The sequence below is a fragment of the Pogoniulus pusillus genome, chromosome 12 (genome assembly GCF_015220805.1).
Source record: "Pogoniulus pusillus isolate bPogPus1 chromosome 12, bPogPus1.pri, whole genome shotgun sequence".
Classification (NCBI taxonomy): domain Eukaryota; kingdom Metazoa; phylum Chordata; class Aves; order Piciformes; family Lybiidae; genus Pogoniulus; species Pogoniulus pusillus.
In genome coordinates this window covers 33,139,696-33,166,143 of record NC_087275.1, presented here as the reverse complement: position 1 = coordinate 33,166,143, position 26,448 = coordinate 33,139,696, and the positions used below count along the sequence as shown (strand labels likewise).

The window sequence follows — 26,448 nt, the reverse complement described above, 5'->3', positions numbered from 1 at the left end:
CTGCTGTGCTGTGCCGGGCAGGGCTGCTGTGCCAGGCAGGGCTCCTCTAAAAGGCTGTAAGTATCTGAGGGGGGAATGGTGTCAAGGTGCTAGGAAGTCTTTCTGCACTGGAAGGGCTCTCAAAGCTTGGATGGTCTGCCCAGGGCAGTGCTGGAGTGCCCAGCCCTGGGGTGTGCCAGCAGCCTGTGCAGCTGCTGCTGAGGGCCGTGGTTCAGTGCTGAGCCTGCAGTGCTGGGTGGAAGGTTGGCCTGGCTGAGCCTGGGGCTCTCTTCCAGCCAGGTGCCTGCTGTGGTACTCTGGCCTAATCCATCAAGGCTTACAAGGCTCTGGATGGCTTCTTTCCCTCAGGTGCTTGTCTTTTGAGGATGTGTTGGGAATGCTGCTGGAGTGCTTCAGAACTGGTTAGCTAAGAGATGATGTTGGCTGCAGTTGCTGCCTGTGCCAAAGGTTGAAGCCTTCTGCAGTTCATGTTATGTAGTCCCCAGATTCTCCTGCCAGTAGTTGCAGCAGTTTGTGCAGCACAAGAGTGTATGAGTCCCAAATGTAGGAGATCTCAGTGAGACTGAGCAGTGAGGAGCCTCCCCTGCCTGTGCTCTCCTCACTGAGGTCTCTCTTAATTAGAAATGAGCTGTGAAAGATCTCCTGCTCCACCTCACAGACGTGCCTGGGTTCCCAGGGCAGGGAGGATTAATCACAGATGCTAATTGCAGTGCTGAGGGGTAGTGTTTAAGACCCAATAAAATCTCCATTAGATTTGATGGCAGAGAATGGGTTACAGGGCAGGAAAAGAGCACATCCAGCTGCAGTGAGAAGTGAAATGTGCAGCCTGGGTCAGGCTGCTGAAGTCATTTCTGGGGGAGTTGTGTTCCTTATAAGCCACTCCCTTCATATAATCACTGCCTTCAGAGCCCAAGGGAGCAGCTCCTGGGGGAGCTCCATTTCCAAGCCCTCAGCACTTCTCTCTGCCTACCTTTTTTCACCAGCACTGCAAACTCTCTTCCCACCCTGCCTGGGACCACCAGTGTGCTCCCTGCTTCCACAGCTGTTCTCAGGGGAAGTTAGCTCCTGAGTGCCTCCCTGCAGGGTTTCCTTGGTGTACCTTCCCCAGCAGCCCTTTTTGGGAGCAACTGCAATGGGAACAACAGTTTCTAGGAGTAGGGAATCATTCTGCCAAAGGCAGCAGGAGCAGGGGAAGCTGTGGTGCTGCCATGGAGTCCTCTGCTCTTTCTCCTGGTTTGTCCCACTCACACAGGGGCTTTTTCCATGTCTCGTAGAGCTATGGAATGAGCTGGGCTGGAAATGAGCTCCTAAAAGCATCCAGCCCAGCCCTGCACTCAGCAGGGACATCCTCCCCCAGAGCAGGCTGCTCACAGCCTTGCCCAGCCTCACCTCCAACAGCTCCAGCCATGGGCACTCAGCTCCCTCCCTGGGCAACCTGTTGCAGTGTGGCAGCAGCCTCCTGCTGCACAACTTGTTCCTCACAGCCAAGCTCAGGCTGCTCTGCTCTCAGCTCAAACCATTGCCCTCCTCCTGTCCCTGCAGGCCTTTGCCAGCAGTCCCTCTGCAGCCTGCTTGCAGCCCCTGCAGCTCCTGGCAGGCTGCTCTGAGCTCTGCCTGGAGCCTTCTGCTCTGCAGGCTGCACCCCCCCAGCTGCCTCAGCCTGTGCTCACAGCAGAGCTGCTCCAGACCCTGAGCATCTTTGTGGCCTCCTCTGGACCCTCTTCACCAGGTCCATGTTGTTGCTGTGCTGAGGGCTCCAGAGCTGGCCCCAGCCCTGCAGGTGAGGTTTCCCCAGAGCAGAGCAGAGCAGAGCAGAGGGGCAGGATCTGCTCTCTCCATCTCTGCCCACCCTGCTTTGGGTGCAGCCCAGGCTGCCCTTGGCCTTCTGGACTGGCAGTGCCCACTGCTGCCTCCTGCCCAGCTTCTCCTCCCCCAAGTCCTTTTGTGCAGGGCCTCTCCCAAATGTCCCAGCTGTTCCTGCACCAGAGCTGCTCCACATGCCCCTTTCCTGGGCTCCCAGGTGGCAGGACTTTCTCTGTGATGTTTGTCACCCACAGGTCAGAGCCAGGCCTTGCTCTGTGGAAGTGAAGAGCTGAGTGGTACTGGGGGAGGTTTCTCAGGTGTCTGTTAACCAGAGGCTTGGCCTGGCTCTGATCCTGTGCTTTGGTTTATTGTTTGCCCTCTCTCTGTGCAGCTTCCCTGAAGCCCATCCATGACTGCACCCTGTTTGATTCCTACCCTGAGGCACTGCCAGGCAGCCAGCAGAGTCGGGAGTGCAGCCGGACAGAGGTGAGCAGCTGCAGGCAGGCTGTGAGCCTTGAGTGCAGGGCACTGAGCCAGCCCCACCCTGGCGGTGCCACAAGTGCCAGCAGCGCTGCGAGTCTCTGAGGGGCCTTTAGGAGTCTCCAAGCTTTCCTGTGAGCCTGCTCTCAGCAGTGCTCTCAGCATATGGAAAGGGCTGGCAGGCTCATGGAGGGCCTAGAGCAGCTGGGGGTGTGCAGGCTGAGGGCAGAGCTCATTGCTGTCTGCAGCTGCCTGCAGGGGCAGAGCTGTGCCTGTGCTGAGGGCTGGCATCAGACCCTGGCATCACTGCAACACCAAACCCAGGTGTGACCTGTGGAGTTCAGGCTGGTTTGAGGAAGGCAGTTGGCTTTTGGCACAGGGCAGAAAGGAGCTACCTTGGCACTTGCCTGGGTCCCTCACAGCCAAGGAGTGTCTGAGGGAGCTGGGGGTGTGCAGGCTGGGGAAGAGGAGGCTGAGGGCAGAGCTCATTGCTGCCTGCAGCTGCCTGCAGGGAGGTTGGAGCGAGCAGGGGGCAGCCTCTGCTGCTTGGTGCCAAGGGACAGGAGCAGAGCAAATGGTTCCAAGCTGCCCCAGGGGAGGCTCAGGCTGGATGCTAGGAAATCTTTCTGCACTGGAAGGGCTCTGAAAGCTTGGAGTGGTCTGCCCAGGGCAGTGCTGGAGTGCCCAGCCCTGGGGCTGTGCCAGCAGCCTGTGCAGCTGCTGCTGAGGGCCATGGGTTAGTGCTGAGCCTGCAGTGCTGGGTGGAAGGTTGGCCTGGAAGGTTCTCTGTGCTGCTCTATCTGACTGAGCACATCGTGGTGCAGGGTAGAGCATCACCTGCCTTTGTGCTGAGCTGTGTTCCTCAGGCTGTGACTGCACACAGGAGCTGTGTCCATGGATAAGTGAATCTTCTTTCTTCTAAGGCATCAGCTGAGGAGGCTCCTGATAAGCCTGCCCTGACACAAGATGGAAAGAAGGATGACAAACAAGGTACACAAACAGATCAACAGCCTCTGGGCTTTGCTTCCCATCCTGGGTTAAACCTTGTGCCTTGGGTGGTGCAGCACCTGTGCTGCCTGCAGCTGTGGGATGCTTCATTCCCAGGCTGGGTGTGTGGTGCTGTGTGCTTAAATGGCAGCAGCTGAGCTTGAGACATGAATGCAGCAGTTTGCTTTAAAATGGGTCCAGTCAGGGCTGGATAAACACAGAATCAACTGCAAAGGGCCTTGGAGCTCATCTGCTCCAAGCCCCCTGCCTCGGGCAGGGACACCTCTTGACTAGGCTTGGCTGCTCAAGGCCTCTCTAGCCTGACTTGTAGTGCTTGGATGAGAGGGAATGGCTTGGAGCTTGAGGAGGGCAGGTTTAGGTTGCTCTCAAGCTCTCACATACTCAAAACCTGAGGCACCTTGGGCACAAATCTTCCTGTTCTGGACTATTCTGCTCCTGCTTCGAGTGCTTGTCTCTTCTGAGGCCTTTGGGTATGCTCCAAGTATGTTTGGCATTCTGCAGTGCTCTCACTCTGGCTCCTCAGAGCTGATAACCTGCAGGATTGACCCTCACATGCCTGGAATAACTCTCTTGGTCCTTTTCTCTTTCAGCTCTCAAAGCAAGTGCTGCTCTCAGAACCATACCAAAGGAATTTCAGCACTTCACCATGAAAACAGGTGAGAAGGGAAAAAACTATGAAACTATGCTGCTTCCACCTGCTGAAGCATTTGCACAGCACAGGAGGCCTAAGCCAGTGGGGCTGGACTGACTTTTTAAGATGCTGGATTGCTGAAATGAGATTTTCTCCCATAATGATGTCACAGAATGGCTGAGGTTGGCAGGAAGCTCCAGAGGGCATGGATCCCAAGCAGAGGAGGCTCCAGGGGACCTTCTTGTGGCCTACCAGCAGCTGAAGTGGGCTCCAAACAAGTTGGGGATGGACTTTTGAGGGTGTGAGGGAGTGTCAGGAGTGGGGGGAATGGAGCAAAGCTGGAGGTGGGGAGAGTGAGGCTGGAGGTGAGGAGGAAGTTGTTGAGCAGGAGAGTGGTGAGAGGCTGGCAGGGGTTGCCCAGGGAGGTGGTTGAGACCCCATGGCTGGAGGTGTTTGAGGCCAGGCTGGCTGAGGCTGTGTGCAGCCTGCTCTAGGGTAGGGTGTCCCTGGGCATGGCAGGGGTTGGCACTGCCTGATCCTTGTGCTCCCTTCCAGCCCTGACTGGTTCTATGATCCTCAGCTAGAGCAGGTTGCCCTTTTGAGCCTCACCTTGAGTGTCTCTAGGGATGGTTCCTCAGCTCCCTCCCTGGGCAACCTGTTGCAGTGTGGCAGCAGCCTCCTGCTGCACAACTTGTTCCTCACAGCCAGGCTCAGGCTGCTCTGCTCTCAGCTCAAACCATTGCCCTCCTCCTGTCCCTGCAGGCCTTTGCCAGCAGTCCCTCTGCAGCCTGCTTGCAGCCCCTGCAGCTCCTGGCAGGCTGCTCTGAGCTCTGCCTGGAGCCTTCTCCTCTGCAGGTTTATTTTCTTCCCCCCTGTGCCTTACTTTCCCTGTCAGATGATCACCACTCGTTGCATGTTTTATGGGAACCCTGCCCTAGTTATCTGTGTGCCTTCAGGCTGAGCTGCCTGTTTTGCACCCTTGTGTTTCCCTTTGCTATCATTCCTTGTCTTTAGCAAGGTAAAGCTGGAGCTGGGTAGTGTCTGCTTCTAGCCCTGAGTGTCCTGGTGCTTAGGAAGCAGAAATCTGTCTGCCACAGGCAGGACTTGGTGTCCAGTGCTGGGCTCCTCCACTGCAGAGAGATGCTGAGGTGCTGGAAGGTGTTTGGAGCAGGGCAGCAAGGCTGGGGAGGGGCCTGGAGCACAGCCCTGTGAGGAGAGGCTGAGGGAGCTGGGGGGGTGCAGCCTGCAGCAGAGGAGGCTCAGGGCAGAGCTCATTGCTGCCTGCAGCTGCCTGCAGGGAGGCTGTAGCCAGGTGGGGTTGGGCTCTGCTGCCAGGCAGCCAGCAGCAGAAGAAGGGGACAGAGTCTGAAGCTGTGCCAGGGCAGGTCTAGGCTGGATGTTGTTAGGAAGTTTTTGTCAGAGAGAGTGATTGGCACTGGAATGGGCTGCCCAGGGAGGTGGTGGAGTGGCTGTGGCTGGAGGTGTTGCAGCCAAGCCTGGCTGGGGCACTGAGTGCCATGGTCTGGTTGGTTGGGCAGGGCTGGGTGCTAGGTTGGGCTGGGGGAGCTTGGAGCTCTCTGCCAGCCTGCTTGGCTCTGTGATTCTAAATCCCTGGCAGCAGGTGCCAAGGTTCTCAGGTAGTCATTTCAGTATTCCCTCTCCCTTCTGTGCTTTGCTCTGTACCTCTCCACAGTGTCCTTGGAGGCTTTGAGTGTCAGCTTCCCTGCAGCTTTGGAGACAAAAGGCTTGCTCAGAGGAGGAGGGACAGGGTTAGAGTGCCCATCAAAGGGGGAAAATGGGAAGGTTCTGAAACACAGCTTAGCCTGGATCAAAATTTAGGCTTCCTGTTTCTAAGTGGTGTGGAATTGTGCCTGTGGCTCAGTAAAGAGCAATTCCAGCCTGGGCCAAGCTGAGTGATGTGGCTCTGGGGAAGCAGCAGCTGCAGTTGTGTTCTCTGGGAGCTTTGCAGGGAGAGGCACAGGAGGATTATCAGCACTGCATGGCTTAATGACACTTCCCTCTCCCTCTTGTAGTGGCTTGGAAGGGTTTGCTGCACAGAAGGCTGGAGCAGCTGTGATGCAGCTTGGTGGTGGCAACAGTCTGCTAGAACAGAGTGTGAGGGATTGGGGGGACCCATAGGGAGCATCCAGGCCAAGCCCCTTGCCAGAGCAGCAGCACCTGGCTCAGTGCTCCCTTGTGTCCCTGCCAGCTAAGCTTGGGGTCATTCCATCCACACCAGGAACTGCCTCTGCGTGACCCTGGCAGCAGTTTCTTGGCTGAGGTGGGGTGTGGCTATCCAGGTGCCATACTTTCCAGTCTCAATCTGCCTTCCTCCAGCTTCAATCCATCCCCTCTTGTCCTGGTACTCCCAGCCCTTCTCCAGAGTCCCTTCCCAGCTCTCTTGTAGCTTGCTTCAGGCACTGCCAGGCTGCTCCGAGGTCTCCCTGGAGCCTTCTCTCCTCCAGGCTGAGCAGCCCCAACTCTCCCAGCCTGTCCCCACAGGGGAGCTTCTGCAGCCCTCTGAGCATCTTGTCGTTGTGTGGCTGTCCTCTGTCCTGGCAGCCAGATGAGAAGGTGAAGCTCCCTGTGGGCTTTGCAGGCCCTAGGAGGTTCACACAGAATGAAAGGCAAAGTGGGAGGAGAAGCGAGAGTGAACCCCCAGGGCTTTGGGGAGGAGCAGCCTCACATCCTCCTCTGCAGCACTCTCAGCTGGCAGGAGCTCTGCCTCTGCACCTGAGGTCCTTTGCTAAAGGCTGAGCCCTCAGCAGTTGTTTTTCCTTCTGTTGCAGCTGCTCAGGAACCCAACCCCAACGTGCTCAGAGCCAGACCACGCTCCAGGTACTGCTTTCCTTTCTCTTGCTGGAGGAGTTCCTCTGGGGTCAGGCATGAGGTGGGAGAGCTGCTGCTCTGCCCTGGGCAGGGGCCTTGGCTCTGGTGCTTTCTCTGGTGTCTTACTGCAAGCACAGCTGGGATCAGACACGTTGGCCAGGAAGGGTGTGTGAGCACTGAACCCTGCAGAAGCACTGCTCTAGGGCACTGCTGAGGATCACCTTGAATTGCTCCAGGGATGGTTCCTCAGCTCCCTCCCTGGGCAACCTGTTGCAGTGTGGCAGCAGCCTCCTGCTGCACAACTTGTTCCTCACAGCCAAGCTCAGGCTGCTCTGCTCTCAGCTCAAACCATTGCCCTCCTCCTGTCCCTGCAGGCCTTTGCCAGGAGTCCCTCTGCAGCCTGCTTGCAGCCCCTGCAGCTCCTGGCAGGCTGCTCTGAGCTCTGCCTGGAGCCTTCTCCTCTGCAGGCTGCACCCCCCCAGCTGCCTCAGCCTGTCCTTTTGGGAGAGATGTTCCATAGTGAGCCATGGATTTGAGCAGTTTGGGTCACTCTGGAGCCATTCATCTCTTCTGGCCTCTGTGGAATTTGGGGGCCTGTTTGCTGTGAGAAGAATGATTGCAACAGTCAGAAGGTTCTAAGTTACCAAATGTGTGCTGTGAGAGGAGGCTGAGGCCATACCTGCCTGAACACTGCTCCTGCAGCTGGGAAAGGCAACAGAAACTGTAAGGAGCCAGGGGGGAATGTGACTGGGATCAATCCAGAGTAGTTGCTCCAGTTCCCCTGTTGAGGCTGGGTGAGAAAGGCTGAAGCTGTGTTAAAAACCCAGCCCTGGAAGCAGGACTTGTTGCTTCTCCAGGTGGCCCTCTGCTGCCGGGTCAGTCTCTGGGTGCAAGGGCAGCTTTCAGCCAGCAGGGCAAGGAGGTTCGCTCTGAACCTGCCTCCTGTGTGCTTAGCTGCTGGGCACTGCAGTTGTTGAAGCTGCACTGCTGACCCAAAGTCTGTCCTGCTCTTTGTCCTCTCTGTTTTCCCTTTAGGTCTTATTCCAGCACATCCATAGAAGATGCCATGAAGAAGGGGGAGGAGCCTCCTACGCCCCCTCCACGGCCACAGAAATCCCACTCCAGAGCTTCCTCTCTGGATCTGAACAAAGTCTTTCAGCAGAGCAGCCCAGGTAAGGCTTCCTTGCTTGCTTCCCTTCCTGTCAGGCCCTGTGGTCAGCTGCATGCCTGGCAGCTTGCTGTGGTGGCACAGAGGCTTGGCAGCACTGCAGGCACTGCCCTTGCTGCCAGCACTCACTGCAGCATGGCAGGAGCTGCACTGCCTTGCACTTGCACATTCCTCCTCTCGGCTGCACTGGGAGGAAAAGTCACAGCTGCTCTGCTTAAGGTGATCAGAACATTTTCTGGCACTGGGATGGCTCAGCATCTGGTGCCCTGGCAAGAGGGGCTGCCTCTGGCTGCTCTTAGGCTCATTCTCATCAGTAACCACGAGAGACTGGAGTCCTTTAGTACTGTTTGTCTTGTTCTGCTTCACAGAGCCACACAGTGCCAGGGGCTGGGAGGGACCCCCAGAGAGCAGCCAGCCCAAGCCCTGCCAGAGCAGCAGCAGCCAGGGCAGGGCACACACAGCACAGCCAGGGGGGTTGCAGTGGCTGCAGAGAAGGAGACTCCACAGCCTCTCTGGGCAGCCTGCTCCAGGCCTCTGCCACCCTCACAGCCAAAAAGCTTCCCCTCCTCTTGCCCTGCTACCTCCTCTGCCCCAGCTTGCCCCCAGTGCCCCTTGTGCTGCCCTGGGCCAGCCCTGAGCAGAGCCTGCCTGCGTCCTGCCCACACTGCCCTGCACAGCTTGGGCACAGCACTGAGGGCAGCCCTCAGGCTGCTCTGCTACCAGCTGCCAGCCCCAGCTGCCTCAGCCTGGCCCCACAGGAGATGTTCCCTGCCTGCAGAGCTCTGTGCCTCTGGGCTGGGCTCTCTCCAGCAGCTCCTTGCACGCTCAGAAGCAGGAAGCAGACTCCTCGTGTTTAAAGCAGGAGAAGATGCAATTGCTCACCTGCTGCCTCTGTCAGTGCTGAAGTCTTCCACATGCCTGGGGGCAGTGAGGACTCATCCCTGGAGTTAAAAGCAAGGGTGGCTGCTTCTGCGTGCTGAGAGGAGAGGCCAAGGCGAGAGCGCAGCTGGCTGGGGTGTGGCTGGCACCGCTGGGCAGCATGGGCAGGGGCAGCTGTTTGCTCAAGACTGCAGTGCCTGCTGCCATGGCACTGTCCTGCAGCAGAGCAGGCCCTGCAGGGAGGCTGTAGCCAGGTGGGGTTGGGTTCTGCTGCCAGGCAGCCAGCAGCAGCAGAAGGGGACAGAGGCTGAAGTTGTGCCAGGGTAGGTCTAGGCTGGATGTTGTTAGGAAGTTGTTGTCAGAGAGAGTGATTGGCACTGGAATGGGCTGCCCAGGGAGGTGGTGGAGTGGCCGTGGCTGGAGGTGTTGCAGCCAAGCCTGGCTGGGGCACTGAGTGCCATGGTCTGGTTGGTTGGGCAGGGCTGGGTGCTAGGTTGGGCTGGATGGGCCTGGAGCTCTCTGCCAGCCTGCCTGATTGTATGATTCAGAGGGAAGCTCTGGTTTGTCTGTGGCCAGGAATGCTGTCCCTGGGCTCTCTGATGTGGTTGTTGGAGCAGAACAGGAGGAGTTTCACTTCATGCTGTGTGGGACTTGTTTTTTTGTGGCACAGCAGGCAGGGTGCAGGACCTCTGCTGCCTGTGCTGAACCTGGGACTTGACAGGACTCTGTCATTGTTACTGTCACTTTTTACTGAGAGAAGCAATTTCTGATCATAGAATCAAGCAGTTTGGAAGGGACCTCCAAGTTCCTGCAGTGCTGCTCAGGGGTATTTTGCCTTCAGATCTTGAATCTAGAATGTTCTGGTCCAGCTTTGAAAGAAAAGAGCAGCAGCTGGTCTTTGGCAGGGCAGCTTGAGTTGGGGCTTGGAACTAGATGATCTTTAAGGTCCTTTCCAACTCAAACCATGCTCTGAGTTGTGCTTTCATCATATACCTAAATTAAACTCCAGCCAGAACCAAGTACATATTTTCTGAGGCAGCAAATCCTCTCTCAGTCCAGACTGAAAGTAGAACTGGAAGGAAGTAAACTTGCATTTAAGTTTCTCTTGGAGCAGAAATGAAAGAGGAATGGAAAGCCTCGGGAGCAGCCACCCTGTGAGTCCAGAGTCACATCTTGTTGGGAAGGGCTGGCTTGGGCTGGCAGCAGGGCCCAGAGCAAGGGCCTACAGCTGCATCAGGGCAGTCCCAAGCACAAACCCAAGCTGGGTGAGCAATGGCTGAGAGCAGCCGGGAGGAGAAGGCCTTGAGGGCCTTGCACAGACCATGCAGGGGCCATAAGCAGCTTCCCAGTCCCTCCCTTTGGAGAAAAGCAGAGCTATTGGCAGCAGACTTGAATTCCCCAGGCAGGGGTCACTTAGTGCCATGGTCTGGTTGATTGGATAGGGCTGGGGGATAGGTTGGGCTGGGTGAGCTTGGAGCTGTCTTCCAGCCTGCCTGATTCTATGATTCTTTCCCCCATGGAAAAGCACCAAAGGCTCCAGAAGCTAAAATGCTTCCAAGAAGACAGCTTTACACAGCAGGTTTGCTCTGATCCCTGGTGTCTGGGACAGGATCTTAGTTACTGACAGATAATTATGACAGGAGTTACTTTGGGGGTGCCAGCTGGTGCCAAAGTGCCCAGCAGCCAGCACTGGTGGCTGGCAGCACAGAGGCAGCTGTGTGCTGGCTGCAGCCAGAGCAGGGAGAGCAGCAGCACAGGGAGGGGATTCTGCCCCTCCACTCTGCTCTGCTCAGCCCTCACCTGCAGCACTGCCTCCAGCTCTGGGCTCCCCCCAGCAGAAGAGGGACATGGAGCTGCTGGAGAGGCTCCAGAGGAGGCCCTGGAGATGCTCAGAGGGCTGCAGAAGCTCCTCTGTGGGGACAGGCTGGGAGAGTTGGGGCTGCTCAGCCTGGAGAAGGCTGCAGGGAGACCTCAGAGCAGCCTGGCAGTGCCTGAAGGGGCTGCAGGAGAGCTGGGAAGGGGCTTTGGAGAAGGGCTGGGAGTGGCAGGATGAGAGGGAAGGGATTGGAGCTGGAGGAGGGCAGACTGAGCCTGGAGAGTATGGCACCTGGATAGCCACACTCCACCTCAGCAAAGAAACTGCTGCCAGGGTCATGCAGAGGCAGTTCCTGGTGTGGATGGAATGACCCCAAGCTTGGAGAGGAGGAAGAAATTCTTTAGTGAGTGTGGTGAGACATTGGCACAGGTTGAGGGTGGTGAGACACTGGCACAGGTTTCCCAGGGAGGTTGTGGAGCACAGAATCACCCAATGTGATCTTTGCTGTTAGGAAGAACTGAAGGTGGTGAGACCCTGGCACAGGATGAGGGTGGTGAGACCCTGGCACAGGTTTCCCAGGGAGGTTGTGGAGCACAGAATGTGATCAAAGATTCTGTGATCAAAGAGGTGTTCAGGACCAGCTTGGATGAGGCCTTGAGCACCCTGTGCTGGTGAGAGGTGTCCCTGCCCATGGCAGGGGGTTGGAACTGGCTGATCTTCAAGGTCCCTTCCAACCTTAGCCCCTCTCTGAGTCTCTCCACTAAGAGGTGTTTCCCACTTAGCCTCGTTTGTGCCTCACAGAAGGTTTGGTGCAGAGCTCTGCTGAGCACAGGCTCCTTGCTTAGCAGAGGGAGTTTATGCTGGGCTGGAGCAGGAGTTGCTGGAGGCAGTGCAAGTTTGATGTTGCTATGGAAGCAGATTGGAGATCTCAGCAGTTCATCCCCAGAGCCATTTCACTTCCTACAAATGAATTCTTGACTGCAAGCTTTCAGCACTGATTCGCCTCTGGAGCTCCCCTCCTGCCGTGGCTCCGCCTGCTGCGAGGAGCGCCTGGAATGCAGCACTGCTTCCTATGCCTGCTCCTCAGCCAGGCACTGGGACCTGCGCTGGCTCCTGCCAGGCTGCTGCCCTCAGCCAGCAAGGTGGGGCTGATGGTTTGAGGCTTTTCCCCCTTTGAAAACACGAGGTCTGAAGCAGCAGACTTGGGGAAGGGCAAGCAGAGGCAACACTGTAGTTGAAGTGCAGTGCTGTGTGTCAGGGATGATGCTGGCCTGAGTGCAGTCCAGTCTGTGAGCTCTGCTGGCACAGTGCTGGCTGCCAAACGAGGAGAGGTCTCCTCTGCTCTGAACCAGCTGCCCACAGGACAGGACCAAGGAAACAGCTTTGCTGATGAGGATCAGCACAGCCACGAGTGAGGCATGGAGCAGGGAATAGACTAGAATCAACTAGACTAGGCTTGACTAGAATTGGCTGGACTTGACTAGACCAGTTTGTGCTAGTTTGGGCTCAGTGCCACTGAAATCCCTCATAGGATCATAGAACTAAGCAGGCTGGCAGAGAGCTCCAGGCTAATCCAGCCCAGCCTAGCCCCCAGCCCTGCCCAACCAACCAGACCATGGCACTAAGTGCCCCAGCCAGGCTTGGCTGCAACACCTCCAGGCACAGCCACTCCACCACCTCCCTGGGCAGCCCATTCCAGTGCCAATCACTCTCTCTGCCAACAACTTCCTAACAACACCCAGCCCAGACCTGCCCTGGCACAGCTTCAGCCTCTGTCCCCTTCTTCTGGTGCTGGCTGCCTGGCAGCAGAGCCCAACCCCACTTGGCTACAGCCTCCTGCAGGCAGCTGCAGGCAGCAATGAGCTCTGCCCTGAGCCTCCTCTGCTGCAGGCTGCACACCCCCAGCCCGAGGGCCATCACCTGCACACACAAGGCCAGCAGGAGCTCAAGCCCAGGGGGCTATGAAAGGCAGGTCCTGTCTGCCTGACCTGATCTTCTACAGCAGAGTGGGTGAGGGAAGGGCCATGGGCATTGCCTGCCTGGGCTTCAGGAAAGCCACAACTCTCCTGGGATTTGTGTCACAAAGTCCCCAGAGGAAAAATCATTTCTATGTAGAAGAATGGAGTTTAAAACCAATCAATCAATCAATCAAAAAGGCAAAACCCCACTGAAAGCTCTCTCCAGACCTGCTCCCTCAGCTGTCAGGCTGCAAGGTCCATGAATGCAGCAGTACAGCAGTGGGGGCCTGCACCACGTGCACTTGACCTAGTTTCCCTCTCTTTAATCCTGCAAATTCTGACTGAAGCTCTGCATGAAATATTCATCAAGTTGCTGCTGCTGCAGGATCTCTCTGGCCTGTTGGCAGAGGGGGGTCAAGCTGCTGGGAGCACTGCTGGAAGACAAAAGGTTGCTGAGGGCTCAGAACCTGTCAAGAAACCTGCCCCTGCAACAGGGCAATGAGCAACAGTAAAAGGTTCTGACAGATGCTGAAGGCTGCCGTGGCCCTCTCTGGAGTCACTGCCTGGAGAGGGCAGCAGCAAGACAGCCACAGGTGGATCAGCAGGGCATGGAGCAGCTCCAGCTGCGAGGGATGGCTGCCTGGGGAGTGAACACAGCCACGGGGCAGGTCTGTTCCAACGGGAAAGCAAGAACCCAGCCCAGAGGCTGGGACTGAGCTGGTGGAGAGCAGCACAGGGGAAAGGCACCTGGGGGTGCTGGGGGGCAGAAGGGTGCCCAGGAGCCAGCAATGTGCCCTGCTGGCCAAGAAGGCCAAGGGCAGCCTGGGCTGGCTCAGAAGGGCTGTGGTGAGTAGGTGCAGAGAGGTTCTCCTGCCCTCTGCTCTGCCCTGCTGAGGCCACAGCTGCAATCTTGTGTCCAGCTCTGGGCCCCTCAGGCCAAGAAGGAGCTGAGGGCAGTGGTGGAGAGAGCCCAGCCCAGAGGCACAGAGCTCTGCAGGCAGGGAACATCTCCTGTGGGGCCAGGCTGAGGCAGCTGCCTTCTGCCCTGACAGTGCTGGGTGCTGCCTCCAGCAGGAGTGCTGAGGGACCTCATCCCAGCTGTTTGGGGTTAATGTGGTTTGGTGTTTGTGTTTGCAGCTGTGAGGTCTGCCTGGCTGCCTCCGCCGCCCGCGCTGCCCCCTCGGCCGTCCGTGGCTCAGGTATGCACCAGGGTTCAGCTCCTCCGTGAGCACTTCCATGTCTGGCTGTTGCAGTGGCTGGCACAGGCTGGCCTGGCCATGGCAGATGTGCTTCTGCCCAGTGAGTGCAGGGCTGCAGCCTGCTCTGCGGGCTCCATGCATGTCCTCCGTCACCCTGCCTGGGCAGTGCTTGCAGTGCCAGACTGCATCCCCTGTGCTTCTCTTTGCAGTGCAGCTGGCATGTGCCCCCCGGCAAGGCTGTAGGTGTAAGGGTAGCCAGGCTGGGCTGCTAAGAGCAGCTTCCAGCCCGAAGGGCATGCACGGGCTTGAGACCTGCTGTTACCTCTTCAGGGAGCAGGATCTGCGGGCCCTGGGGGGTGGGAGGTGAGCTTCAGCCAGCAATGTGCTCTGCTGGCCAGGAGGGGCAATGCCATCTGCGGTGCATTGGAGGGGCTGTGGGGAGTAGGTCGAGAGAGGTTCTCCTGGCCCTCTGCTCTGCCCTGCTGAGGCCTCATCAGGAGTACTGTTCTGGGCCCCCCAGTTCAAGAGCGACACAGAACTGCTGGAGAGAGTCCAGCACAGAGCCACAGAGATGCTGAAGGGAATGGAACAGCTCTGTTAGGAGCAGAGCCTGAGGGGGCTGGGGCTGTGCTGCTGGCAGAGGAGGACCTCAGAGGTGACCTCAGCAATGGTTATCAATGTGTGCAGGGTGAGTGCCAGCAGGCTGGAGCCAGGCTCTGCTGGGTGGTGCCCAGTGCCAGGACAAGGGGCACTGGGTGGAAGCTGAGGCATAGGAAGTGCCATGGAAACATCAGGAGGATTTTTTTCCCTATGAGGGTGCCAGAGCCCTGGCACAGGCTGCCCAGGGGGCTGTGGAGTCTCCCTCTCTGGAGGTATTCAAACCCTCCTGGATGTGTTCCTGTGTGATCTGCTCTAGGAGATCCTCCTCTGGCAGGGGATTGGAGTGGCTGAGCTTTGGAGGTCCCTTCCAGCCCCTGACCTGCTGTGATTGAGTGAAATGCTGAGGGGACATCTGCTGGGGGACACTCAGCATGCAAGGGTCTCTTTCACCTGTGGGTTTAACACAGGGTGCTGAAGGGCAGAGGATGCCAGGCCAGCTGTGTTAGGAAGTTCCCAGCCACCAGTGCTGTGCCTTTGGTTTGCTTCTGGGATGAGTTGTTGCTTGCTTGGTTGGTTTTATTTCAGAGCATGACACAACCACAGCCCAGTGCAGGCTGATTGCATCATTTATGTCTTCATCCAGATGCTGCTTCATGTTTTAGGAAGTGATGGAGGATCAGCAGCATCTTTTCCTGGTGTGGGCTCTGTGGAGTCTCATGCAGCAGTGTGCTTCAAATAGTACTCTTCATGGTGAAGTGCAGGATAGAGGAGAGGTCCTCAGGGGAGCTACTGGCCCATTGCATATAAATAAGTGGGTGGGACACCTTCCTTGGGGCAGAAACCTGAGCTTTGGATCTACCTGTAAGAATCTGCTGTTGAGCCTTTGCCCAAGCAGCTGAGGAGAGTCCCAGGACAGGACTGAGTGCCAGGATCACAGATGGTAATTCCCAGTCTCTTGTAAACCCAGCTGCAAATCCAGTGCAGAAGGCAGCCACTGCCTGCAAGAACATTGCCACTTTATCCCCAGTTCCTTCAGCACTCTTGGAGATGTCACTGAAAAAAACCCAACCAAAGCCACAAGTTGCAGCCAAGCAAATGAGAAGGCTTGGAAGAGACTCTGCTCTGTTCTTCTCTGCTCTGCTCTGCTCTACTCTATTCTGCTCTGCTCTATTCTATTCTATTCCACTCTATTCTAGTCTATTCTGTTCCACTCTATTCTATTCCATTCCACTCCATTCTACTCCACTCCATTCTACTCCACTCCATTCTACTCCACTCTATTCTACTCTATTCTACTCCACTCTGTTCTATTCTACTCTATTCTGTTCTATTCCACTCTATTCTATTCTACTCTGCTCTATTTCACTCTATTTTACTCTAGAATAGTCTACTCTACTCCATTCTACTCTGCCCTATTCTACTCTGTTCTGCTCCTGTTCTGTTCTCTGGACCCAGGGCTGTACCTAAAACCAATTGGAGGTGACAGGAGTCAGTAGGACTGGAGAAGGTTTCAGAGCAGAGGTGGCTGTGGGCAGTGGTGCCCCAGGTTCTGCTGGAGCCAAGCCTGGCTGCATCTCTCCAAGAGGCCTCTCTTGTTATTCTTTAGCCCAGAAAACAAAATAACATTGCTGTTGGCTCTCCAGCCTGCAGAAGTAATTTGCCACAGCTGCTGGCTGTGGGAGCCTGAGTAACATATTTATGCTAATAGGAATTAGGGGTGAACACTGAAGAGCAAATACAGCTTTGGGCTCTGGTCCAACATCATCTCACTCTGCAGCATTGCCCAATTAGACCAGCACTGCTTTATTTAAGTGACTCCTTTGGTACCTTCCTGTCTGCTAACGAAGGCAGCTCTGCAGCCCTGCCTGTGCTCTAGCAGGGGCTTTGAAAGCAGTGGGGCTGGAAGGAGTCCCTGTGAACCTTGGCTGGCAAGCCTGAGGGCCCTGCTCTCTTTGCCCACAGCCTGTTGGGTTTGTGAATTCACAATGCTCTGTGCTGGGCTTTTATTTCTGGAGGTGCTGGGAACCTGCTTGCTCCACTGCTTCCATCCTGGCAGTTTTGCCAGGCAGCAAGGAAGTGGCTACCTGGAAGCTCTCCTGCAAGAGGTGAAGTGCAGATTCAGTAGAACCAGGCAGGCTGGCAGAGAGCTCCAAGCTCCCCCAGCCCAACCTAGCACCCAGCCCTGCCCAACCAACCAGACCATGGCACTAAGTGCCCCAGCCAGGCTTGGCTGCAACACCTCCAGCCACGGCCACTCCACCACCTCCCTGGACAGCCCATTCCAGTGCCAATCACTCTCTCTGACAACAGCTTCCTCCTAACATCGAGCCTAGACCTGCCCTGGCACAGCTTGAGCCTCTGTCCCCTTCTTCTGGTGCTGGCTGCCTGGCAGCAGAGCCCAACTCCACCTGGCTAGGTTGGTCTGGAGGAGCTTGGAGCTCTCTTCCAACCTGCTCGATTCCATGATTCTATGATCTGACCCAACCTCCCCACCATGCCCCAGCCACACTCAGCTGCTCAGGGCCTCAGCCAGCCTGGCCCAGAACACCCCCAGCAAGGAGGCAGCCACAGCCTCCCTGGGCAGCCTGGGCCAGGCTCTCAGCACCCTCACACCCAATAGCTTCTTGCTCAGCTCCACTCTCCCCCTGCTCTGCCTCAGCTCCAAACCATTGCCCTTGGCCTGCCTGCAGCCCCCCTCAGCACAAGTCCCTCTGCAGCCTTCCTGCAGGCTGCCTTCAGCTCTTGGCAGCAGCTCTGAGCTGCCCCTGGAGCCTTCTCCTCTGCAGGCTGCACCCCCCCAGCTGCCTCAGTCCCCCTGTGCTCCAGGCACTGCCTTTCACCCCCTGTGCAGAGCAGGGAAGGGATCTGAGAGTTCCTCTGCCAGAAGTGGGCTTCTCTTTCCCTTTAAGGTCTGTGTGTGGGGCAGTGGCTGGAGGCTTGCAGAGGGATTTGGGAAGCCGCTGGGGCCGTGCCTAAAGGGCTTTGCTGGGTTAGCTGAACCAGCAGACTCTTTGCATCGGTGCATGCTGCTGTAAGCAAAAGGCTTTAGCCTGGGCTGGCTGCTGCTGGTCCCTGAACAAAGCTCCTGCCGCAGCTTGGGCCAGAAGCAGCCCTCTGGTGCCGGAGGGGAGCGCCAGCGCTGCTGGCAGATCGCTGCTGTGTAGAGCTGGCCTGGGCAGGAGCGGGGCTGGAGGCTCTGCAGAGAGCCGAGGCGGGCCGGGCCCGGCGCTGCTGCCCCCCGCCCTGCGGGCAGGCTCCGAGTGCCGCAGCAGCCTCGCTCCGCTCCTGCCCGCTGGGCGCAGCGCACGGCAGGGCCGCGCCGGGCCCCGCTAGGGGGCGCTGCAGGGACACGGCAGGCGCCTGGCGACCTCCCGGGCGTGAGCTGCAGCGCCGGAGCCAGCCCGGGCTGGAGGCTGCTGCTGCTTCACTGCCCTCCTGCTGCTGCTGCTCATTGTCCCCACCTGCTGCTCCAGCCTGCCCTGCCCTGCCCTGCTCTGCTCTGCTCTGCCCTGCTCTGCTCTGCTCTGCTCTGCCCTGCCCTGCCCTGCCCTGCTCTGCTCTGCTCTGCTCTGCCCTGCCCTGCCCTGCCCTGCTCTGCCCTGCCCTGCCCTGCCCTGCCCTGCCCTGCTCTGCCCTGCCCTGCCCTGCTCTGCCCTGCCCTGCCTTGCCCTGCCCTGCCCTGCCCTGCCCTGCCCTGCCCTGCCCTGCCCTGCCCTGCCTTGCCCTGCCCTGCCCTGCCCTGCTCTGCAGGACTTCACCTGGGCTCCTGTGCCCAGCTCTGCAGCCGTCCACACAGGAAGAACAGGGAGCTGGTGGAATGGTCCAGAGGAGGGACCCAAGAATGGTCAGGGGCTGGAGCAGCTCTGCTGTGAGCACAGGCTGAGGCAGCTGGGGGGGTGCAGCCTGCAGAGGAGAAGGCTCCAGGCAGAGCTGAGAGCAGCCTGCCAGGAGCTGCAGGGGCTGCAAGCAGGCTGCAGAGGGACTGCTGGCAAAGGCCTGCAGGGACAGGAGGAGGGCAATGGTTTGAGCTGAGAGCAGAGCAGCCTGAGCTTGGCTGTGAGGAACAAGTTGTGCAGCAGGAGGCTGCTGCCACACTGCAACAGGTTGCCCAGGGAGGGAGCTGAGTGCCCATGGCTGGAGCTGTTGGAGGTGAGGCTGGGCAAGGCTGTGAGCAGCCTGCTCCGGGGGAGGATGTCCCTGCTGAGTGCAGAGGGTTGGATACCTTTTGGAGCTCCCTTCCAGCCCAGACCCTTGTGTGCTGGCAGCAGTGAGGAGCAGCCAGCCCAGTGGCCCAGCCCCAGGCAGCTCAGCTCTGCAGCACTCAGCCTTGCAGCAGTGGCAGCTGTGATAGCAAACCCTTGCAAGTTGTCAGTCTTACCCTTTTTGGCATCAGCACTCCCATTTGGAATCAGTGCCACCAGGACACACAATTTACACCACTCCCCCCTTTTCAGTTCCATCCAGTGTAAAGTGATGTTCCCCTGCAGTGAGACCGTAAATAAAGGAGGAGTGTGGGAGGCAGCCTGCCTCTGCAAAAGTTTGGGGTTCTCTCTCTTCCCTCACTTCCCTCTTCCCTCACTTCCCTCTTCCCTCCCTTCCTTCCCTCTTCCCTCACTTCCCTCTTCCCTCCCTTCCTTCCCTCTTCCCTCCTTTCCCATTCTCCTCTAGGTCCTCCATCCCCTTCCTGTGGCCCTGTGCTGCCTGTTGCCACTGTAGAGCAGCAGTCTCTGTTGACACCGTTGAAGATTTGGGCTCTTGAACAGCTTCACCCTTCTTTCATACATAGCCACTGAGGGGTTTGTCTCCTGTTTCGCGCTGTGGGCTCAGCCCAGGCAGCCTTGCTTTTGGCCCCAGCGAGAGTGTGAGCAGCAGAATGTGCCCAGCTGGCCAGTGCAGGGGGTGCAGGTGCTCCCTGTGCAGGAAGTGTCACACGGAGCTGGCTGGGTGCAGCCTGCCCTGGCTCTGTGCTGTGCAGCAGAGCTACTGTCAGGCACCATGGGGTCCTGAGCAAACTTCCCAGGCAGAGCCTCACTCCGATGAATCTGCATCGGCTTCAGGGGGTGCCAGGGTGCATCTGAGACCTTTCTAGCTTCTGCCCATTCCCCTCAGTCCTTCTCTTGAATGTTTAGAGTCACAGACTGCGAGGGATTGGAAGGCACCTGCAGAGATCATCCAGTCCAGGGCAGGGCACACACAGCACAGCCAGGGGGGTTGCAGTGGCTGCTGAGAAGGAGGCTCCACAGCCTCTCTGGGCAGCCTGCTCCAGGCCTCTGCCACCCTCACAGTGCTGTAGGGCACAGAGGCAACCACAGCACGTCCTGGGTGCTCCTGGTTCTTGCCAGAAAGGCTTCCCTCTCCCTTTAGAGCCCAACCGAAGCAAGCAGACAGCTTCATTTAATCTCTGCACTGCCCTTTGTGGTGCCTGCAGCTGTCACCCTCTATCTCCATTTCCCCTGCTGCTGAATTGTTAAAGTAACTTTGCTTTTGTGTTTAACGTTTCCTTTCAATGCCTTTATTGTCTGTGACTGCCGGGCCTCGGCTGGGGCAGCAGTGACTGATGTGTTGTTGCAGGCAGAGCAGCCCTCTGAGCTGGAATTGCCTCCTCAGCTGAGCAGAGCCCCGGCACAGGCAGAAGAGAGCAGCCCAGCAAAAAAGGTGAGCTCAGCTGCTGCCGGTGTGGAGAGGTTTGCCTTCACCACAGAGGGGCTTGCTTTAGAAGCAGCTCAGCTGAGGGTCAGCCAGAGTGGCTCAGATTGGGAGGGGGCCTCAGGGATCGTTTACTGCAACCTCCCTTCGTGGGACACCTCTCAACTCCTTCAGTGTGAGGGTGGTGAGGCTCTGGGATTGGTTGTCCGGAGAGGCTGTGGATGCCTCCTGCCTGGGGGAGTTCAAAGCCAGACTGGACGAGGCCTTGGGCAGCCTGCTCCACTGGCAGGTGTCTGTGCCCATGGCAAAGGGGCTGGAGCTGGATGATCCTTGGGGTCCCTTCCAAGCTACCATTCTGTGGGTCTCTGAACAGCCATGGTGAGGAGGCCAGGCTGGGCCAGTCAGATGTGTGTGTGCAGGGGTGGCAGGAGAGGTGTCTGACCTCGGCTCCGGCACTGACCCGACAGCCTTTGGCATTTCTCCTGGGTCAGCCTTCTCGTTGCTGAGGCAGGGCAGCCACAGCTCCCCTCCTTGTTCAAACCGGGCAAGGTCTCCCAGTGAAAGGCCATGGCAGCATCTCGCACTCCTTCAGCTTGGAAACAGCTGCAGGGCACCAGGAGTCCTCCTGCTTGCAGAAGAGAGGATGTCTTCCTTTGAAACAGACTCCTCTTTCCACTGGGAGCACAGAGCTCCAGGTTCTTTGTTCTGCCTGCAAAGCAGAGTGCTAACTGCTCTCCTGCCCTTCTCACTCGGGGATTTTGCCTGGCTCCTTCTCCACTTTTGTCTTCCTAAGCTGTTTTGAGTGTAAGAGAGGAGGCTGGGGAGGGAGAGCCCCGTGTCGGAGGGGTGAGGTGGTTCAGTTCCAGCGCAAGTGAGTGATTATTGGTCCTTGGCACCCAAGCCGAGTCAGAAGGAAACCTTGGCTTGGATTCAGTGCTGCTGGTGGTGCCAGGTGCACACGGGGCAGAGCTCTGCAGTGCAGCCCTGTCCTCCTGGGGCAGCCAAACCAGCAGTGCAGTGGCTGCCTTCGCTGGGAGGCTGCGGGAGGTATTGCTCCCGGGAGGCTGTAACCACACTTGAAGGGAGCTCTGGAGTTCGTTAAGTGCTGGCAGCTTAGGCCAGCTGTCAGCAGCTTGTGCCACAGGCGAGCCCAGCCTGGCCATAGGCTGCACATGGCCTGACTTACCCTTGCTGTGCTTCTCCCTTGCAGGAGGTTGTCCTCGCTCAGCCACCCTCCAAACCTGCCCGCAGGAAGCTCCGGACAGAGGCACAAGGGCTGGAGACCCCTGAGATGTCCCCCACTATCAGTGTGACCTCTGCCCTGCCAGCAGCCAAGACTCACCTCTCAGTCCCAAGGTAAACACCCATGCCAAGCCCAGCAAAGTGCAGCATGAGAGCTGAGGAGGCAGGGCTCGCTCTGAGCATAACTCTGTGCTTAGTGCCTCCTGCTTTGAGATCACGAGACCTGGGTTCTGAACTCTACCTCTGCGTTCTGAGGGCAGCCTGCAGTCTGTGCTGACTGGGCAGAGTGATGGCCTCTTTGGAGCTGTCCTGGCTCTCTCGGGTGGGCCTGTCTGGAGAGGCAGCCAAGCTGCTCAGCCGGCAGCTCCGGGACCACTCCTTGTAGCTCTCTGGGTTTGTGTCCTTCGCCCTGCATCTCTCTGCTGGAGTTTTGCTCATTCACATGGAGAGACAGGAGCAGACAAATGCCCAGGAAATGGAGTCGTGTCCTTGTGGTACTTTTTCATCACAGGGCAGGTTGGAAATGAGCTTCCCACTGGTGTGAGCTGAGCCACGGAGCGCTGACGATAACCTAATAATCAGCAGCCCCAGCGAGTGGTGTTTGCTGTCACAGAGCTGTCGAGGCTGTCAGCAGCACAGGCCTGAGGGATTTCACTATAGCTTTATTTAATAGCAGTGCAGAGAGGGCTGTCCAAGGGGTAAGTGAAGGCACCTGAAACGCTGATGGATCTGTGCATCTCCCTCAGCTGAAACGTGATAGCCCCCCGCCAGCCACAGCCTCGCAGAGGCGTCTGGTGCAGGCTGAGCGGAGCCAGGCTGCCCCTGTCAGCTCGGCAGTGCTTGGCAGGCTCCTTAGCAGCAGCACTGACTCCATGCTGCCTAGCTGTAGATTAGAGTAAGCAGCAGGACTCCTAGGATGCCTTCAGAGTGCTGCTCTGTGCCTTGGGAACACAAACTCTGTGGTGCTCAGAGAAGGAGCAGCGTTTGGTAGCCTCCTGCCTTCACCCTGCCCCGCCTGCGGCTCTGCTGGCACGCAGGAGTGAGCACTGAGGTGTGTGGCCCTGGGCTGGTTTCACCTTCCCTGGCAGCCTGTGGGGAGTAGCTTGAAGCAGGAAACTTGACAGTGCAGTGGAGTGTAAGAAACCCTCCTTGCTGATGCTGTGCAAGGCTCAGTGGCAGCAGCTCTGCTAAAAGGGAAGAGCTAATGGGGCACTGTGTCCCATGAAGGACCTTGCTTAGCTAGGGCATCTCTTCTAGGTCAGGTTGGGCATCAGAGAGCTCCTGAGGTCTCCTGTCAGACTCTGAGATGATCAGCTGGGCAGAAGGCTTGAATATTCAGCCACCCTGCAGTGTGTTCTTGCTTTCTTCCCGTGGTTGCCTCTTTATTGCAGTAGATTGGTCATGGACTTGTAGAAAAGCCTTGTTGGAAGAGACCATGAGGTCAGCTCCAGCCATCCCCTGGCATCTCCTCACATCCAGAGCTCTCTTGCTCCTGTCTGCATCACTGCCATTTCCTCCACATCAGCTACCAGGAGCTACAGAGAAATATGTAGAGGAGGCCACAGAGGTGCTCCCAGGGCTGGAGCAGCTCTGCTGTGAGCACAAGCTGAGGCAGCTGGGGGGGTGCAGCCTGCAGAGGAGAAGGCTCCAGGGGCAGCTCAGAGCTGCTGCCAAGAGCTGAAGGCAGCCTGCAGGAAGGCTGCAGAGGGACTTGTGCTGAGGGAGTCTGCAGGCAGGCCAAGGGCAATGGTTTGGAGCTGAGGCAGAGCAGGGGGAGAGTGGAGCTGAGCAAGAAGCTGTTGAGTGTGAGGGTGCTGAGAGCCTGGCCCAGGCTGCCCAGGGAGGCTGTGGCTGCCTCCTTGCTGGGGGTGTTCTGGGCCAGGCTGGCTGAGGCCCTGAGCAGCTGAGTGTGGCTGAGAGGTGTCCCTGGGCATGGAGGGGAGGTTGCAGCAGAGGAGCTCTGAGCTGCTGCCAGCCTGAGCCCTGCTGTGGTTCTGTGAGATAATATGAGAGGTCTTTTACTTAAGCAGCCAGAGGTGAGGAGGTCCATGAGGCACCTGCCAGTTGGTGGCAGGAGGTGGGTTTGGTGGCAATGACTGCTTGGGATGAAGGAGAGATTTGTTTCTGAGGTGAAGCAGCACCAGAGCTGGGAGGCAGAGTTTTCCTGCAGGTCTCCTTTCTTGCCAGGTAGATTTGCTTTGTCTTCTCTGTTCACCCCTTGTGAACCTTTGAACTCCTCCAGTGCCTGGAGGCAGCTGGCACAGCGGCAGTGCAGGCAGCACAGGGGCTGGTGCTGGCCTGAGTCAGAGGGCAGTGACCTGGAAACGAGTGAGGCAGCCTGGCCGGGTTCTGTCACCGGGGTCACAGCTGGGCTAGCTCTGCTCGCAGCCCTCTGCCCCGCTGCAGCCACTGAGTGCTCTGGGAGGCTTTTGCTCCTCCTCGCCGCGGTTCCTGCCTTGCCTGCGCGGCGCAGGGGCTGGCAGGGGCTGGCAGGGGCTGGCAGGGGCTGGCAGGGGCTGGGGCTCAGCGCCGTGTTTGTGTCTGCAGGCAGCCCTCCCGGCAGAAGAGGGCCATCCAGACTGCCATCCGCAAGAACAAGGAGGCCAACGCCGTGCTGGCCCGGCTCAACAGCGAGCTGCAGCAGCAGCTGAAGGTAGGCACTCCTCCAGCAGAGGCGCTTGCTCGTCCTGCAGGAAAGCTGGGCAGGGACTTGTTAGGCTGTCAGGCAGTGATAGGACTGGGGGGAGTGGAACGAAGCTGGAGATGGGGGAGATTTGGCCTGCATGTTAGGAGGTTGTTCAGCATGAGGGTGCTGAGAGCCTGGCAGGCTCTCATCCCTGGAGGTGTTTGAGGCCAAACTGGCTGAGGCTGTGGGCAGCCTGCTCTAGGGTAGGGTGTCCCTGCCTTCAGGCAAGGTGGAAGTTTGTTCGCTGCTTCTCTTTCCTTAGCTGCTTTCCAAGGGTCTCCTGAGAGAGACAGGGCCTGGATGCTTTGTACTGAAGTCACAGCCCAGGCTGGAGCAGCAGCTGCTGAAAGCCTTTGGTGGCAGCAGGTTGCCATCATTCCTTGCTCCCATGCCCTGCCTTCGGCAGGTGTAGACTCCTCCCTGACCTTCATGAGGCAGGCCTGGATTTTGCAGCAGGGTGAGAGATTTGCCTGAGCTCACAGAGGAGCAGCAAACTGAAGTGGCATTTCGAGTCACAGAAGTGCTTCCTGGTGCAGCAGGGCTTTGCTGCAGCCCTGGTGGAGGAGGCACAGGCAGTGTCCAGGTGTGTGCCCACGCCAGGGCTCTGAGCCTGCCCAAACCCGGAGGAGCACAGCTCCCAGTGTCCAGGGAGGCCTTTGAATGGAGGCCAGCAAGAGCCAGGTGCCCCTCAGTGCAGGGGCAGCCTCGAAATCAGGAGAGCTTCTTCCTGGCCCAGAAGTGCAGACCCCCAAAGCCTTCCCTCCTGGCCAAGGCTGCTGCTGATCCTCCTGCCACAGCTGCCACAGGAGCAGGCTGCAGAGCCTGTGGCACCTTACCCTGAGTCTCCTCCTGCCCCACAGGGAAAGGGCTTCTCTGTATGGACCAGGAGTTCTCAGGCAGTGCTTTGGAGGGAAAGGGTTTCAGAGGCCCTGGGTTGTCTTTGGTGACAAGGGTCACTTGTGCCCACTGGTGACTTCCCTGGGCAGTGCCTGGCTGCTGCTCTCCAGCAGTGCCTGAGCACCTGCTGCAGAATCACAGAATCACAGAACCAGGCAGGCTGGCAGAGAGCTCCAAGCTCCCCCAGCCCAACCTAGCACCCAGCCCTGGCCAGGCACTAAGTGCCCCAGCCAGGCTTGGCTTCAACACCTCCAGCCACGGCCACTCCACCACCTCCCTGGGCAGCCCATTCCAATGCCAGTCACTCTCTGGCAAGAACAGAGATGCCACTTCCACATTGCCCCTCTGGCAGGAGCAGGGTGTAGATGGCCGTGCAGAGTGGCACTGGCAGGGTGTTGAGGAACCCAGGGATTGTTACTTAAAGAGCAGAGCCCTGAGCCTCCACTCAGCAGCAGTGCCCTGCCTGCCTGCCCTGGGGCGAGGTGGTGCCCTGACCGCGTCTCTCCCTGCTGCAGGAGGTGCACAAGGAGCGCATCGCCCTGGAGACACAGCTGGAGCAGCTGCGCCCTGTCACCGTCCTCTGAGCCCCGCCGAGCCTGCCCTGCAGAGGAGCACCAGGCAGGGCCTCTGCCCAGGTGGGGAGAGGCAGCTTCGGGCTCTGCCTTGGCCCTGCCTTTGCAGCTGAAGAGGGCACAGGCGGCGAGGAGCTGCCTGCTGGGTGCCGGCGAGCAGAGAGCTGCTCTGCTTCTCCCTCTTCCCACCCGGAGATGAAGGACCTGAGAGTGTTTTATTTATCTAGAGACTTCTTGGTTTGCCTGCATCCTGGCAGTACCTCCTGCCAGCACCCCGAGGAGCTACAGCATTCCCCAAGGCTTGCTTCGGTTTCCAACTCCTCCCCTGGAGGTGGACTTGTGGCTGTCACCGGAGGCTAGCGCCGCGGTGGGCTGCAGGACTCGGCAGGCACAGAGCCTTTGTCTGCAGGCATGGCTCGGGTGATGTTGTTCTAGCAGTGGTTGCCATGGCTGGGTTTTGATCTTAGAGACCTTGTATTTTAGAGGGTCACACAGGAGAGCAGGAAAACAAACCTACAGAAACAGCAGAAAGGACTCAAATTGGATCCTTTTGGAAACTGCAAAAAACCCAACCTGGATCATTTCCCTTGGGCTAAAGCTGCTTCTGTCAGCAGGGTTGGAGCACTGCTTGCAGCTCCCACTGCCTCTGCACACCTTTAGCACCTCTGGGGTCACTGAGCTAGAGCTTTATAGGCTTTTCTTTGAGGGGTTGCTTTACTTTTTCTTCTTTCTTTGTTTTTTAACCCAGAGCATATTTGTAAGGAGAGGCTAAACATGTATGGGGGGGGCACTTTTGATAAAAGCTGTTCTAAGGACTCTGCATTAAGCCTGCTTTTGTTGTCTCCCTAGCTGCTGTGTGTGCCTGAAGGCCCTTGCCAAAAGCAGGAAGGTAACAGGAGGAGGTTAGCAGATGCCTGCTGGAAGTGATTGATTCCCACAGCAGCCTTTGGTTAAGGTTCCTTTGCGCCTGGCTGGAGAGAGCAGGTAGGGTAGGGTGTCAGGGAGTGCCAGGACTGGGGGGCTGGAGCAAAGCT

General features: G+C 58.0%; 1 protein-coding gene across 3 annotated transcripts in view; it reads left to right on the top strand.

Annotated features, from left to right (window-relative positions):
• The window catches only part of REPS2 (RALBP1 associated Eps domain containing 2), a 65,177-nt gene extending 38,948 nt beyond the window's left edge, over nt 1-26,229 (top strand). For 2 of the 3 annotated variants that reach the window (XM_064152088.1, XM_064152085.1), the window contains 10 exons: nt 2,195-2,289; nt 3,207-3,273; nt 3,882-3,947; nt 6,712-6,760; nt 7,787-7,923; nt 13,710-13,771; nt 19,943-20,026; nt 21,228-21,373; nt 23,807-23,912; nt 25,358-26,229. In XM_064152088.1, the coding sequence (XP_064008158.1) occupies nt 2,195-2,289; nt 3,207-3,273; nt 3,882-3,947; nt 6,712-6,760; nt 7,787-7,923; nt 13,710-13,771; nt 19,943-20,026; nt 21,228-21,373; nt 23,807-23,912; nt 25,358-25,426 (881 nt within the window). In that variant the 3' untranslated portion in view covers nt 25,427-26,229. The remainder of the gene's footprint in view (nt 1-2,194; nt 2,290-3,206; nt 3,274-3,881; nt 3,948-6,711; nt 6,761-7,786; nt 7,924-13,709; nt 13,772-19,942; nt 20,027-21,227; nt 21,374-23,806; nt 23,913-25,357) is intronic. The other variant, XM_064152086.1, reaches the window with a different exon arrangement.
• The last annotated feature ends 219 nt before the right edge of the window (nt 26,230-26,448 follow it).